Genomic DNA, 17,090 nt, shown 5'->3' on the forward strand with positions numbered 1-17,090 from the left:
TACCCTATTAAACTGATATGACTTTGTATAGGGTTTATCAGATGTCATTAATAGATAAAAACGGCTGCAAAAAAAAGGCTTAAATTTGTACTGTATCAGTGTTGTATCGTCTATTGTTGTATTATTTTGGCAGGGACAAGTAATCCATCAGTTAGTGTTAAAATTGCCTGAGCTTTGTGCAACCATAGGCTGTAATAACAACAAAGACTTATCTCTCTTTTCTTTCCCAAAGGATGCAGAGAGGTAGGTCTAGATTTTAATATCAGCTACTGTCACATTTCATGCCAGTTGCCTTCGCTTGAGGGGAGTGGTTGGGGTACAACGCCCACTTGGGAGACCGGAACTAGATCCCATTTCATACCATTGGTGCTGCCTGTAACGAGGCATCTTATATATAGAGGATCTTTGGCAGAAAGGAGCAGCAGGAACCACATACCGGGAATCACATCGTCTCCGGTAGCAGGCCGTCCTCGGCGTCGGGAAACACCTCCGCTGAAGCTCCTCCACTCTCGTCCGCGCAGGTGAAGAAGGCGGGTCGTCTCTCTCCCAAAATGGCGGCAGCTCGGTTAATCAAGCTAGCTCGCTCCCGCTCCACAGTGAATAAAAACAAAAAAAAAACACACGTCCGTGGCCGCGAACAGTCCCAAACTCGCACACACACAAAGGAGCGAGTTAACTAGCAAACCGTTCACAGTTCAACATTACAAGATCTTTGGCAGCAACGAGCAGCAGGAACCACATACCGGGAATCACATCGTGTCCGTTAGCAGGCCGCCCTCGGCGCCGGGAAAAACCCTCCGCTGAAGCTCCTCCACTCTCGTCCGCGCAGGTGAAGAAGGGCGGGTCGTCTCTCTTCCAAAATGGCGGCAGCTCGGTTAATCAAGCTAACTCGCTCCCGCTCCACAGTGAATAAAAACAAAAAAAAAAACACACGTCCGTGGCCGCGAACAGTCCCAAACTCGCACACACACAAAGGAGCGAGCTAACTAGCAAACAGTCCACAGTTCAACATTACAAAGTCACGCGGTAAACATTAAATAGTCCGTGGCGTTTCTCACTTACGCTCAACTTTGTTTGTATCTCTCAAACTAACGTCTTTCTCGCGTGATCACCCAGCGGTCAACCGGAAATCAAACTCCTTCAAATTAACTCTCCAAATTAAAAAATAAAATAAAATATTAAACCTTCTCAGTACTGAACAAGCCTAAGAAACATCTTATAAAAGATATATTAACTAAATTAAATCACTTTCTAAACAATTATAAATAATTATTATAGATGCACAAAAGAATATTCAATAAATTCAAATGCAAGTTAACATCAACCAACCAGAAATTGCATCTTACCAATAACTGGCAATAATACCTATTTTCCTTTTTAAGATAAAAACCAAAAGAAATACAAAATATCTGATGATGTAAATCAGTCATTACACTCCTATTTGTCTTTGCCGCCTTTTATGATATCACTGCTATTTACTTCAAATCAAAGTGAATCATTGGACAAATCATGCAAATGATAAAATAAGAATAGAAACAAACTTATCTTATTGAAAGAAAACAAAGGTAAGATACTGAGAGAGAAAGTACTTTACTTTAATTGGACCAATAACGAACCCACCTGTTTTGTTACTTGGGGTCCAGAGTTGGACACTGTGCTAATGAAAAACTTTTGCATCACATTAAGTACATTTATTGTTGTCAGTTATTGTGAACAATTACTAAACATTTATTACATAAGCTAGATGTATGATATACAACAGAGAAGTCCTCTTAGGAAACAAATTGCTCTATTATTTATAAGACACTTAAGTACAGGCTCTAAAATCATAGAATCTTGTATATTCTAATTATATTGAGGTCTGACACAGGACAGAGCCAGGAGGCACAGCAGCACCAACATTAACACCTGGACAGAAAACACAGAACAAATTGATCATTCATTCAAATTTACTCTAAAGTGAGTGGCAATAAGTTGGTTTGGTTTTTGAAGATTTCAAAAACAATGAAGAATTTAATTTCCACCTCAAGTCATTTGTTCAGAAGCTCTGAGAGGCACGTTCTTACATACATTTGTTGGTACATCTACTAACTAGATTAATTTCCTTTTCTAAAGCCTCATAACTAATCACTGAAGCTCAAACTCAAACATTACCTCATCTACTGCGATAAAGATGAACAGTAGCATTTGTGTTTTACAGGTCCCTATTTGGATTCATTTTTAAAACAAATCTGAAAACTTACTATGATGTAAAACGTCAACAAAAAGCCACAGCTACAAGGCACTAAGTCCTGGACAACAAACATGAAGTTGTGGAAATTTACTTGGAGCTCAGGCAAAAAAGAAATATTGACAGACAACAGGTCAAACTAGGTAATCAGTCCGTTAGGCAAACGAATCCGGGAAAGGGGCGGACAACCAGAATGCAAAAACCAGAAACCAGTCCACACCAGACTCACAGAATCACCATCATGATGTGTGACCGATTGTTGCCTGTCAAAATATCTACCAGCTGCTCAGTTCACTTGACTTAAAATGAACTTTCTTGTGTCTGTACCTCCTGTTTTCTGCGAAGTGGAAAGTACATCACCTTTGGCACTGGTGCCGTGTTCACACATTTTTTTATGAACTTTTTGAACACATCTCCACGTGTTGTTGAGGATAAGTCTACTGACTTCTTCTTGGCTGAGAATTAAAATCCTGTTATCGCAAGTCAGCAAATTTACATTTACAGCAGAGAGGCAGCACTGATACACAGTATTTATTTTATTAGGAATACAAACAGGACGTGTGTTTACATGTGCGTACATGGACAAGATTTGTAAATAATTAACATTTTAGTGATACTGCAGCAGATGTTTTGAATGCTACCTCAAAAGTGACTTACAAGGTCTGATATAAACTTTTCATAGGTTTATTTGTTGATTACGAAACAATAATTGAAGAGAAATTAAAAGTACAACATTATATTAACATAGTGCATAAATGAGAGCTGGTTCATTCATCTCATTCAAGGAAATATTTTGACATGTGCTTCATACAAACATTCCCATTTGTTATTATGGTACATGTGAATAAGGATCAGGTTTTTGGGTGCAAGGTAAGGCATTAGCTACAGGTTCACATCGGTCCACCACAGCTTGGACTTCTCCATTCCAGATGTTTTCATAGGTTCCAGTGACGGATCTCCCTGTGGACTTTCCATTACTGTATGTGCGGTCGAGGCGTGCGCTGAATGGGATGTTTACCTTGAACTGATATTCCGCTATATAAGCTCTGCAGTAGTGGTTTGGTGGGATGTTGAGCTCCAGAGAGGTAGAGTGGGTGAAGTCTTGTGTATCGGTGAGTTCTCCCGAGTACTCGGGTGACCACTCCGGACTGATCTGCATACTTCGATTCTTCGACTGGCTGGCGGGAAGTCCCACAGTGCCTAAATTCAACATTATGACAGGTATTGCTGCAGAGATGGTCCTCTTTTCACCAAGCATGACTGAAGAGTGGATGTCCCACCTTCTCTTCGTCTGATATGTCTTTGAAAAATTTAATGTTTTCAACGTTGAACTGCACTCATTGTTGACGATCGTAGAAACATGCATGGTCGCTGAAGGATACTGGGTGATTTTAGCCTCGTTATTGTTGTACTCAACTTTGGAGATGTGCTCACTCTTAACATCCTTACTGACCGTCAGGACCTCGTAATTATCCTCGTATTGATATACTTTAGTTTTCCAAGGAAGAAAGAAGGTCTTCTGTATCTGATGCACCTTCCCAAGACCGTACTCGTTTCTCCCTACATAGATTTCGTCACTAGAACAGGTCCTGACTGAATGTTGGGGAGCTGAATTAGCTGAACCCTTTTTCCACTCCAGGATCTCAAAATTGTTTTCATTCACAAGGATCTCGAATGAGGGGTCTTTATGCACTTCACCTCCATTGGTGTAGTGGCAGTAAGAACCAGAGTTGGGATTGTAGAAGCCAGCATGGCACTGGTATTTACAGACGTAGTCTTTGCGTCCAACATATGTGTTGTCAATCGAAACAGCTTCGTTGGGGAGAGAACCATCCCAGTGCTGCCATTTCAGTTGGTCATTAGTATTAAATGTAGAGGGACGAGGCAGAGGATGTCTTTTCTGTCTTATCTTTTGAGGAGACAGAAGATGTTGATGTTTCAGAGACGATGTGTTAGCTGTGATTTCAGGACCTCTGTCCTCTAGATTTGGGTCCAGGATGAGGTCTGTATAAAAGAAAGGGAACAACGTTAAATGGAAACCAAAAGGAAAGGTTGCTTTTATTTAGAAAAGGTCTTCATGAAATGTTTTACAAAGCAAAGAACAGCAAAAACGTTCAGTATAAAATGATGGAACACTGTGATTTACTGTCTTTTACAATCATTAAGTAAAATTTCTTTGCTCCACTGTAGTGAAGATGATGTTTGAGTGAGTCAGTGGCTTCTGCTGTGTCTCAATTCACCTTCTACTCACACTTGCTATCTTGGCTGCGTAAGTGCGTTCACATTGACAAGTAACACGCAGACGATGGACACAAAATGGTCAAAAAACTGCACGTGGGACGCTGGGCACTTCTCTTCGCCATCAGTGTATTTTCAAACTTAATGGCGGACTAATTTCCATGTTGCATGACTCAGGAGGCAAACACAGGCAGAGTAAAACATCCATTTTCAAGTCAAGAGAGCATAGCAGTGGGTAGATATTTTGGTGGGTGACAATCACACGTTGCGATCGTCATTTCCTGTAAGTGATGCGGCAGTGTCACTACCCTATCGAAATTGTGTGCTGACTGAAGTATTCCATCATTTAAATCTTTATCTAATTATGACACAACTTAGTCTGTCATTAATCTTGTCTCTTATTCTCTTGTCATTTCAGATCCAGCCTCTTGTTGCCTCATTCCCTTCACCTGAGTTTCCCAGTCCACCTACTCACCTGCCTCCCCTTCCATCATTAGTCTGTGTATATATACCTGTCCAGTTTCATTCCCTCTGCACCAGATTGTCCGGTGTTTTCTGCCTGTAGTCATGTCAGCCTGTTGCTGACCTTTGGACTGTTGCCTGTCCTTAACCAGATTTGTTTGCCTTATGGCTCGATTACCTGGGATGACCTTGCCTGTACCTGTTTTTATTCTGTTTTTTTTTTTTTGACGAAGTTTCAAGTAAAAAACTGTTACCTGAAGCTGAGGCCTGTAGCCTAAAGTACTACATTCTTCTTAAATTAAATCATTTCTCTGATGTTCACCCTTTTGTGTCATTCTTGCAAGTTAAATAAATACAGGACCAGACTGATGAGAGTGGAGACACTGAGCAAAACACATATCTCACTGTTGTGTTTATCTTCACATCCTTTGTCGCTTTGTCGGGACTTTTATAAAACATATTTACTACAAGTGATTCTGTCCCATCCTACATCAGTGAAGCACAAACGAGGACACTTTTGTCTTCAGTGAAGAGACATTAAAGAGACATTCATAATGCTGCTTCTTGTTTTACCATTTCTGTGCTGTGAGTTCTTCACAACGTCCTGAAGACTAGTTGAGGACAGAGTCAGCAGCAACAACAACGCCAGCTTCATCTGGAGACGCAGCACAAATAAAATCACTGTCGGCTACAAACTGTTTTTAAAATTAAAGTGAAAACTTACTATGAATTAAAACCACGACAAAAATCACTCACCATCAGAGCTGCAAGTCTTTACGTCCACACAGGTTCGGCTCAAGTAGTGGCCTCATGGCTGAGAGAAAACAAATACATACTTTAGTGTGACCTGAAATCTGACCAATCAACAGAGAGGTGAAAGCTGAAATCAACGAGGTGTGTCTGAGTGTGACTTGTCCAGGCATAACTGATGTTGTGGGGACCTAAATCTGTTTACACAGTCACATGATGGGGACCAAAAACAAGTCGCCAAAACATAAATCATTAAAATCCGCGAAAGGCGAATACATGGTTTCGGTGAGAGTAAGTCTCCAGGAAGTCAATGTACTCGTCCTCTGAAGTCATGGAGACACGAATGAGTGTGTTTTAATGTTTTTAGTAAAGTTGGATTTATCACTTATGTTATTCCATCACATACATATTTTTCTTTTTGCAATATGAACAGATTACAGTTTATTTCATCTGATGACAGAGTGAAGGCTGATGACTTCAAAATGATCAATTTCTGCTTCTCATATACGGTTAACACGTTTTTTTTGGTTGTTTTTTCTAGTTGTTTTTTCTAGTTTACTCTTAGAAAAACCATGTTAATCCATTAAAAAAACATTTCTGTGTTTTACACAAAAAGGACAAAGATGATAATGATTTTTAACTATAATACATGAATGTGATATTTCAAACAGACCTGTACACTGTGAACAATTAAGAACAATTTGGTCTCTGTTAATTGAATTCTAGATAAAAGTGTGTGACCTCTAATGACACCTAAACTGAACCACAGTGGCAACAAGTACTTTGTTATTTACTCTTTCCAAAGGTGCATGTACAGCAGGGGGCAGCAACACACTGGTAAAGGAAAAATAATGTTGTGTTTCCTATGAATTTTGAATTCTTCTCACTGAAACACAATATTTGTTTAGTGTGTGTGTGTGTGTGTGTGTGTGTGTGTGTGTGTATTTCTATCTTCCGCTCTTTCTTTGTGCATTTGCGTTTCTGTTTTGTTCTGTTATTACATTTATACCAAAGTAAATATTTATCAGTCAAGGCTTTTTGTATATAAATGTAATGAAATTGATCATATTCAATTCAAAGTGGATCACTGGACTATACAGCGATAATAATTTCAGATCTGAAAATAAATTCCAGATCATTTTTCATTATGTGGGTTTAGTTTTCCTGCAAATCCTGCAAATGGTTTTCAGTGATGCCCTAAAAAAATCAGCTCAACTACAGTGAGACTAAATGCACTGAAAACAATGCGTAAAAGGTGAACAGGCCACACAGGTCACGCTGTGCGAGCTGAGTGTGCGCTGCAGAGCGAGGCGACCTCACAGCAGAGGACTCTGCAGCCTGAGCGGACACGATGTCTGACACAAGGTCAGAGAGAGACGCTGGCGTGGGTTTTAGGTGAGCCGGCACTTTGCTGCGCCCTTGAAGCTCCCGTCAGGCTTCATTTCAGCTGAGTGAGCTGTTCCGTTCGGGGTGCTCAGATAGATGGCCGCCTACGCTCAGGGTGACAGCGATCAGGCAAACAGCTCATTAAATGCAGCTCAACTATCAGGCCGTGCCTGTTTTAATGAGATCTTGACAGTAACGAGCAGCTTCGTGCCTGAAGCCACTGTTCTCTGAGGTGAGTTATTTTCTGTCAGGCCACACACAAACATAGAAACATAAAGCATATGGGAAATACACCACATGTTTGCATACTCGCCCTTATACCTTTGAAAACTTATCCAAATAATTATTTTAAATAGAAATATTTATTTAAAAAATATGGCTTGTTATTTTTTGTACAATATAAATAATTCCAATCAGATATTATTAATTATCGTACTTTTTACTGTAGTAATAATAAAGGTAACAAGAAAATTCCTGGAGAACTTTTGAATGTGCCTGCTGCTTGGTGAGTGAACTTCACCTGAAAACAGTAGCATGAAGACAGGTGCCTGCAGCATTACAGGCACCTGTCTTCATGCTACTGTGTGATCCCTCAGTGATCTGGGCTTTCGGGTAAACTCCACAGGACATTTCTAACAGTTTTCTGTTATATTATGCAGATAATCTAGAGGGAATTGTGAAACCATGCCAACACCACTGCCATGACATGGATGTGGCCCCTCATGATGATGGGCCACAGTTGCAGACTAGAGCTCTACTGTCCCCCAGCCCTTTCCTCAATTGAGTATTTTGTCTTAGTCCTAAGGAGGGTCCTAGCCTCCTTTGGATGATCAGGATGGCAAATGTGAAGTATGGCCAATAGTGCTGTCACAGCAACCAAAGAAATGCCAAAGTGTACGACCCAGTTGCAAATGCTGTCAGAGTGAAAATGTCTCAAACTCTCCTCTGATATCTCCAAGGTCCTTCTCTGTTGTCGTTTGAAAGTCAGTGAAGTTCATCCCTAACTTGTTGAAGTCATTTATCTACATCTACACGGGTCCTCCGTCTTAAGGTGGAGCTTGACACAGTCTTTCTATTCATTATATGTAAAAGAAAAGAACATTTCAGAAACACAGATTGCAACCAGTGATACAGCAAATAAGCACATGAACAGGCAATAAGCTAACATAACGTGCATTGCAGGAACATAATAATGGAAGCTTTGAAAGACAAGTGATTATTATCATTATTATTATTATTATTGTATTATTTTTTGCATTTTTTCCCCCTGTCAGAAATAAAAATCACTTGGCTCTTGCGGGTGTTTATACAGATGAAAACTTCTCTTACAGCTGCTTTTACAGATGAAAAAATGTTCTCATGCCTTTCAGAGCTTCTGTAAGTGATATATTGCATTTCAGTTATTATTTAGTTCAATTTAATTCTAAATTTGAATCTTCTAATACACTTAGATTTTCATTTATTTTATCTCTTATTTCAATTTGTTTCATCTACAAGGTTGATCCAGTGATGCGCGATTGGTGGAAGTTGTTGGTGCGGTCCACGGCCTGAGAGGCTAAAGTCAGGGCTACAAACTCCCAGAGACTCTTGGATGAGCCAGTGTCGTGTCTGTTGGCGTGAGATGATTTGTGGCCGCTCTGCATTGATGTTAATCTGCAGAGCTCATGTCTCCTCCAACATGTACATGCTAATTTAACATGTAAACAAAAAGCCTCAGGTCCTGTGGTGACTCATGTGTGTGTGTGTGTGTGTGTGTGTGTGTGTGTGTGTGAGACTGTCTTATTTTCTCTCTCACACAAACACATCTGTTTGTTTAGTCAGTTTCTGAGGATCACAGTCGGCCACACAACATCCCCACACTCTAATATAATACGATACATTATTAATCACTTAAAGTAGATTTCTATGCAAGTCAACCTCAGAGGTCAGAGGTCAGGTACATGAATGCTACACCAGGAGCTGGTTCAGGATTCATTAATTCTCGAATAGCTTTATTTTTGTGGTGTGAAGAGTGCAGGCTCGGTGTGAACTCAGGGTCAAAACTGAGAGAAGAGTATTTACGTCCAGATTTCACCAGTTTAGTGTGAATGCAGTTTCAGCTGCGGTGGAGGAAGTATTCAGATTCTTTATAAGGTTCTATTTAAGTAGAAGTACCAATACAATACTCTAAAAATACTCCTTAACAAATAAAAGCTCAACACTGAAACTTCGTCTATGCAGCTTTTGAAGGATGTGGCTTCACAAGTTTGTTCACTTTTCTCTGATGTTTGATTCTTTGTTAAATAGTTTAACAAAATAATAGACATTTATGTGAAGTTTACACAGGAAATGTCTGCTTGGTGGAAACTCAGACATCTGAAACATGATAAGAAACTCCAACTGGACGCTTGGGAACAGATTGGGAACCACAGGTTTAATCATCAATACTGTAATGGCACTCAATAGATTGATAGATTCTTTAATGTCATTGCATTAAAAAACACAACGAAATGAAGTTTGGCAGCAATCCTCTTGGCAGCATATGTTAAAATAAATAAAGACTAAAATAATTAGAAAATATAAATATACAGTAAAATAAAATATGCATAAAAACACCAAGGATTTGTAAACTTACAACATCTTCGGATGTAAAATCTGTACAGTAAGTACAGCTGTCAGATAAATGTAGTGCAGTAAAATGTGCAATATTTCCCTTTGAAATGTAGAATTATGAAGTAGCATAAAATTGAATTACATGTACCTTAATATTATTATACTTAAATGCAGTACATAGGTGATGGTACTTTCCACCACTGCATATCTATATCTTCATTTTTAAGGGATATCACACAGTATATATATCACACTTTATAACAGATACACTACGTTTCCTGCGGTACAGAGCTGAATCTGTTCCAGCGAGCGAGGTGCGGATTGCATTTGTGGCCGTGGTCGCACGCCCCACTGAGCAGACAGGACAGTAAGAGCTCATTGTCATGTCAGAGAAGCGAAGCTGCCGTGTTCGCTATGAAATATGCACCGGCTTTATCTTTAAGCACATTTGCATTTCAGAGCCTCATCTTACCTGGCATCTCACGGCGGCTGCCTCTCTGTGTTTGTGTGTGTGCACAGTTACATGGGAACTGTAACCGGAGGGTATCAAGTGCTTTCCACACAGCGAACAATGAGTCCATTAAGTGCCATTAATTAATGAAGTCCTGTCAAAGTAATGTAAGAACTCACCTTTCCATCTTTAACTCTCCATGTTTTGTTACACACAGAGATCTAGGGTGGTGTAACAGTTTAAGAAGTACAGTATACAGTAGGCAGTCATTATCATTTTTAGTAAATACTAATGTTGCAGAGAAACTTTTGTTACACCCAACGAAATACTAAACCAAGGGTTTTCAAAACACAAGCTTCCCAAAGCTCTTGTTATCCTGATTTTCTTACAGACCCTCATCAAGGTTGAATTAAAACTCAGTTTAATGCAGAGCAGGTTAGCTTGTTAGCATAGGTCAAGTAAATCTGGTTAAAAATATAAATAAAGACCATTAATCCAAAAGTCTAGCAGTTAGCATCCTCTTGCTGCTCTGTCATTAGCTTAGCTACAAAGAGCTAGCTAGCTACCCTCATTTTTACCTTCACTAGCTCGAGTTCGAAAACCCAGAGGTAAGTTAGCATTTTAGCACTTCCTGTTCCCTGTACCGTCGTCCTGAAGTCTGTGGGTTTCTGTTATTAACTCAAGACATTTTCACGTTTTCTTCTACGACATAAAATACGTCAGTAAATACCCCAGTTCTTTAAGCTTTTACGCGTTTCTAAATGAGACTAAAGATGTTGTCGGGGACATTAAACATCATCACATCTGGTTTATGCTACTGCTTTGACACAGTAATCAGGTTACTGAACATAAAGCTTAGTTCTTTAGTGACACATCCACATCTCCTTACTTAACGATATAGTTTTTGTTTTTACATGATCAAGGAGCAAACATTAGTAAATAGTAAACATAACAGTAAATTGTGAACAATAATTGTCGGGGAATGATCATAAATAATATTTAATTGAAAAAAACCAAATGCACAGAAAAAGTATATTAAAGACTTATAGGTTATGTATAATACCCAGATGCAGTGCACACAACAATTTCTCCAGTTTTCTTTAATGCACACCAAATGTTGTCCCCATATATAAACATGAGCAGGCAAAAGAAAGGAAAAGAGACTGTCCAGCACGATACTATCAGTGCTAGTGGATAAAACACTGAAAACACAAGAAAAAAAAGATCTTTAGGGACTTCGGTGCTCTAACAGCTCAAATTGATATCATTATTTGATACCAACAGAAAACTCGTATTGATTATAATCTCTGTAAATTGCCAGTGTCTCATCAACCTCACCAAGAAAAAGCTCTGAACACTGTGGCTCCTCAGCGCCACTCACTAAAAGTTTCACTCAACCAATTAGAGGTTCGTCTCTAAACCCGCCTGGACTTTAATCTCAGTGTTGTGAACCGTCTCCTTTGCTGCCACCTCTCCCTGTCAGGTCTTCCTGCGTCTTCCGTGACCTGTCCGCCTCGTGGACGTAATGAATGCTGACCTGCTGTCCCCGCCAGGCCCGATCTGCCCACTCTTCCTCTGCGTGCCCTCTGATTCATCTGCTCCCCTCCCATGATGTTTATGAAGCTGCCTATGCTAATATCCTGAGCAATATGCTAATACGAGCCGATGAATATTCATGAACTGATTGGAATACATTCAGGATGACAGTTGGGAGCTGAGACTCGATGTCATTGGAGGAAAGGTACGACTAAACTTTGTGACTGCTCTGTCAGGATGAGTCATCGCGCAGGTGACCTCAGGCAGTTAATGAGGTTGCTGGTTTGATCCCACACTGCAGGTGAGTTAGCAGAAAAATGTGCTCCCTAGGGCAGTGGGGTTTTTTTTTTTTGGGGCTTGTGACCCTTTAAAACAACGGAAAATGAACTCGCAACCACTTAAAGTTTTAGTTATTTATATGAGCTGTGAGCTTCAGGCAGTTTATTCTTGTCAGAGCGATCAGTCTGTCAGGCCGGACTGAAATATCTCAACAACTATTTGATGGACTACCATGAAATTTTATACAGACATTCATGGTCCCCAGAGGATGAATCCCTTCGACTGGTGATTGCCTGACTTTCTCCTGCACCGGCATCAGCAGGTCAAACCTGTCACTTATCCTGTGAACTATCTCAACATCTTCCCGGTGTATTGCAGCAAATTGTACACAGACATCATGGTCCCCAGAGGATGAATCCTTTTGACTGGTGATTCCTTTCTCTTTCTTCTAGTGGCACCAGCCGGTCACACCTTTCACTTATCCTGTGAATTATTTCAACATCTACCAGTTGGATTGCACCAAATTTTGTACAGACGTTCATGGTCCCCAGAGGATGGATCCTACTGACTATGCTACTATAAAGCTCAAGGTTACAGGTAGTAAAAAATCCTGTAATAAGGTACCTTGCTGTAGAGTCTTCTGATTTAATCATTTGAATATTTTTTAGGGGCCTTACGATGTAAAACTCTCCAATATTTTACAGGAAAAACACAGAACAGAAAACACAACGTTTTTGTTCTTCTTTACTAATTTGTTGATCCTCTCACAAATCCTCAAATTCCTCTTGTGATCACCTTGAGATGTCAGTCAATCACAGAGCGTACACGCCCACAGCCACAAAGAATTATTCTCAGTAGAATTAGATTAGAATCACCTGAGCCGGTTCACCATGACTGTGCCGGGCTTTTAAACTGCTAATAACTAATTGTCTAGATTTAGTTTCAAACATTTTGATTTATATTTAATGAATAAAAGGTTACTACAGTTTTAAATTAAATGCAAATGATCCACTGTGTTTATAACTAACACAAGCTCCTTCTTATTGCACCATCTACTGGAAGTAAATGAGCTGTGATTATTCACACCAGCTGATCTAAGTCGCTCCGTCTACAGCAGGACAGCGTCTGACGTTTACACGCTGAAGTTAAAGTGTGCGGATCTATTTTAAAGTTTATGACTTTATTAAATCGTGTCTCCTGGTGCAAAACAACATTGTTCATGTGTTTTTTAAATTTAAAATAAGGAGATAAATTTCCTTTATTGAGCCCAGTGTGAAGCTGTGAGACTGTCTGTGAAACAGAGCGTGGCTGATAAAGCTCAGAAAGCAGCAGTTACTTCTTTGACCTTCACTTTTATTTTATGCATGGTTTGTTAAAGTCATCACACACTTGAGTTTTTTTTGTATTTTTTTTTTTCACCTGGACCTCATCTGCATCTTAATAACGCGACCCAGGCTGCGACCTTGGTTTACTCACAGAAGACTTTTCCAACACGGTCCATCTCCAAACTGTCTCAAAGTGCCGAGGAGGGACGGGCGCCGTGCTAAAGGAGGAGAGGTTTTACTGGAGGAGAGAGTGTGTTGCTTCACACACACACACACACACACACACACACACACACACACTCTAAAATTGATCTAACATCAGTGCTGCATACCTCCTATATAGACACCTGTGGAGTTACAAGAAACCAGGTGAGGACATTCACATCGTTAAGCTGAAGAGGAAAACTCTCCTGGAAATGAAAAATAAAAATATATAAAATAATGCTTTAAAATAAAATGACTACAAAAAAATATGTGGAGGAGGGACTATCTGGATTATGTAGAAGTCTGCAGCAGTTGCAAACCATTAAAAGACAGTACAAAGTATTATTATCACAAGAAGAAGAAAATATGCTGCAAAGAGTTCAACCAGATATCAAATCAGTGCGGTTTAAAGTCCGAGTAATAAAAGCTTGTGGTAAAGTCATTTTTTGTCAAATTACTGTTTAATATTTTACGGTTGATCTGTTTTTACCGCTCCTTGCTGTTTTTAAAGGTGGAACTTTTAATTGACTTACTGACAACTTGATCTTCTAAGGTTATTTTTACTATCTGTCGGACTGTAACTTGTTGTAGTTCGGCTCCTCTCTTAAATTATAGTTAGATTAACAGATATTTGAAAGACTTTAAGGCGGCCGAAGGTTTGGAGGCAGCGGTTGGAGAACCAGTCAAATGGGTGTGTGTGTGCAGAGAACACACATTTGGGAATATCATCTGAAAACCTGATTGTTTTTTATCCAAAAAACAAACAAACAAACAAACATATGCACGAACGCAACAAGCATGTGCTGCTTCACCTTCGCCTTTCTATCTTGATACCTGGCGCCTTTTCCAACGAGACACGTTCCTCTAACGTCGATGAAGAGATCTAGTTTGAGCAGAACAAGTCACTGGATGTTTGAACCGTCCCCTGCAGTGTTAGTGGGACAGAAACGGCTGAGATGGCGTAAGGAGACGAGGCCGGTCAGGTGCTCTTAGGCTGCATTTCCAATAAAAGCCTCCTCAAACAGAGATGCTCTCCACGCGCTTCAGTGGAGACGAGCTGGAAGATTCCTTGAAAAAGCCTTTTTCTTCTTCTAAAAGCGGGTCAGAGCGTCAGAGAGGGCCAAACCATCAAATAGAAATCTTTGCCTTTCATTATTAATAATACTGTTGGTTCTCTGCTGCGCACTGCAGGAGGGGGAGGAGGTGTCCCGGTGCCAAGCTGTGATATGTTGTACTGACTTAGAGAAACTTGAAAACTACAGTATCTGCTTCTGTGTCACCACCAATAAATCTGTTGATTATTGTCCAAATGATTTGATTTTTGAGATTCTGAATCAAGTCCGTTAAACTGACTGATTATCAAACGTGTCTGAGACTTCCCATAAATTTCCATGTTGTTCTCTTTCAAATCACTGATTAACCCAGAAGAAAACAACCTCTGTTTCAGTTTGTCTGCACAGGTGTCCGTAATTATGTAATTTAAACAACAGATCCAAGAAATTAATCGAGATTCACTTAGTGATTTGCCTCTTCCAACACTTTGCATGTTCGTGTTTCTGAGGAGAACATAAAGCAGAAGTTACTAACTGTAGCACAGAACTCACTGTCTCTTCGGTAACGCCACATGAAAGGAGCGAGAACTGACGTTAATATGATGTTGGATGAAAAATGAGCAAAAGACTCAAAGTTGGCCAAAAAAACAATCATTGAATTGGTCTGAAGCGCGAGCTGCCAGCTGAACGCCTACAAAGCTCACAGCCTCGGGGGTTTATGTATCAGTTTAAAACGACATTACGCACCTTTAAACCACTGGAGACAAATCAAACAAAGTCAGAGCAGAGGCTCAGGTCTGAGGACAAGAGGAGTACAGGCTCCTTCCTCTGTTTTGTCTGAAGGTGAGGGCCTGTTTGTGCAGCGTTCAGGATCAGAGGGCTGTTTGAATGGATCCAGACTCCGACCTGTGCCGCCCGGGCCGGGCGATGACGCAGGGAGAGAGCGGCGAGCGGCAGCCTGACATCACGGGCCGTAACATGAGGATAACTATTATATATTTTATAAACACTGGGGTTTGGTGGGAAAGCCGGGGAGGGCTAATGCGGCGGCTCGCGCTAACATCACATTTCCCTCACCCGCGGCGTTTTTAAGGAGATCCAGCTAAGCCTCGCAGTTCGCCACAACACTGAGGGCCTTCACACCTCAGCGGGTAGCCGTCCAGGAGTCTGACCTTTCACAGACAACCTGCAGGCTGATGAAACGATAATAAAGCTGCCGGGTGCCAGAGGCCCCCTCCATGCCTTCCCTCAGACGGGTCGGAGGCACCTCTCACACTGAAATCCCTAGACTAAATACAGAGGAAACAGTAGACACCTGTGAGCGGACGGTCGGATCAGTGGAGGAAGTCTGCGCTGACGTTCACACGGCTGGACGAGACCAGCAAGAAAAGAAAGTCATCAAGAACTGCTGCCTGCTTCACTTCGCCAAATCTGGGCTCTGATAGCAGATGGATAGCTTAGTTTAGCTTAGTTTAGCTTAGCTTAGCTTAGCACAAGAACTGGAAACAGGGGTAAACAGCTAGCCTGGCTCCATCCAAAGGTAAAATCTGACTCTCACTGATTGAAATGTACAAAAACCAAAGTGTAAAAATGAAAATGATGTTTAATGGGGGGGTTATGTGTTGGGACCAGTAACTTCCTGGAGTCTCTGTTCACTGCCAGGGAATCAGTCCTGAAAAACCAAACCAGACTGGATCAATGTCTCCAGGGTGATTTCAACATGACCTGCACCGGTCAGTGATTTTAATCCTGTCTGGAGTCTGTATGAGGCCCACACCAATAAAACTTACACCCAATTTTACTTTCTGCTCCTGTATCTAAATCCTGTCCTGACCGACGTCCTTGTAATTAAATGTGGAATTTTTCCTGCATGAATTTTACCTGCTAGCTCCAACATACAGGTTTATATGGGAACCAGTATGATGATAGAAAAGCTCATTAAATAAGCTGTAACGGCGGCTACGGGCTCCTTTTTAGTCTGTATTTGCTTACATTTGTGCATCATTAATAGTATGGCCAATTAGCTATTAGCAGCTCCTGTTCACAACATACTCCGTGACGTCACCCACAGGTTTCTGAAGAGCAGTTTTGAAGCTCAGATTGAGCCGACCTCTAACCCCCAGCTATTTCAAAAATGGTCCAAGAGGAGGGGCGTGTGTGGAGCTGAGACTTTGGTGCATGCTGGTTTGTGGGAAGCATACACTCACCCACCTGTCACTCAAAGAGGCCACGCCCTCAGTTCTCCATGACTTTAGTCCTTAATAAAATGTAAACAGGTGAGTTATATAAACAGGTGTCATGAAGGAGGAAATTAGCTCTAGAGACCAAAACAGTTCTTGTACCAGGCTGTAAACATGTTTATTTCTGCTGTAAAGTTGGACAGTTTAACATGGGAGTCTGTGGGGACTGACTCACTGTTGGAGCCAGACTCTAGTGGTCGTTAGAGGAACTGCAGCTTCTGGTTCTTCAGTGTTGATGCTTCATGTTTCAGCCCTGTGGTGATTCTGAGGGATATTTTTTTTCCATGATTTCCAAGCAGATTTATGGACGTTTATCCTCGGGACATTTAAGATGCATGCTCAAAA

General features: G+C 40.7%; 2 protein-coding genes and 1 long non-coding RNA gene across 4 annotated transcripts in view; 2 read left to right on the forward strand and 1 right to left on the reverse strand.

The window, feature by feature from the left end:
- The window catches only part of LOC147817458 (uncharacterized), an 8,679-nt gene extending 3,428 nt beyond the window's left edge, over positions 1-5,251 (forward strand). The window contains exon 2 of the long non-coding RNA XR_015436353.1: positions 4,887-5,251. This is a non-coding gene — a long non-coding RNA (uncharacterized LOC147817458). The remainder of the gene's footprint in view (positions 1-4,886) is intronic.
- The window catches only part of LOC111645715 (uncharacterized), a 69,432-nt gene that overhangs the window by 35,499 nt on the left and 16,843 nt on the right, over positions 1-17,090 (forward strand). The window lies entirely within an intron of this gene.
- Positions 2,752-5,834, reverse strand: LOC147817459 (natterin-4-like). The gene is made up of 3 exons (XM_087170641.1): positions 5,687-5,834; positions 5,504-5,585; positions 2,752-4,234 (listed from the first exon to the last, which is right to left on the reverse strand). The coding sequence occupies exons 1-3, from the start codon at positions 5,687-5,689 to the stop codon at positions 3,060-3,062; spliced, it is 1,260 nt and encodes a 419-aa protein (XP_087026767.1). The 5' UTR covers positions 5,690-5,834; the 3' UTR covers positions 2,752-3,059.

This window comes from Seriola lalandi, unplaced genomic scaffold (genome assembly GCF_002814215.2).
Source record: "Seriola lalandi dorsalis isolate HSWRI2012SDOR001 ecotype SW California unplaced genomic scaffold, Sedor1 jcf7180002054955, whole genome shotgun sequence".
NCBI lineage: Eukaryota > Metazoa > Chordata > Actinopteri > Carangiformes > Carangidae > Seriola > Seriola lalandi.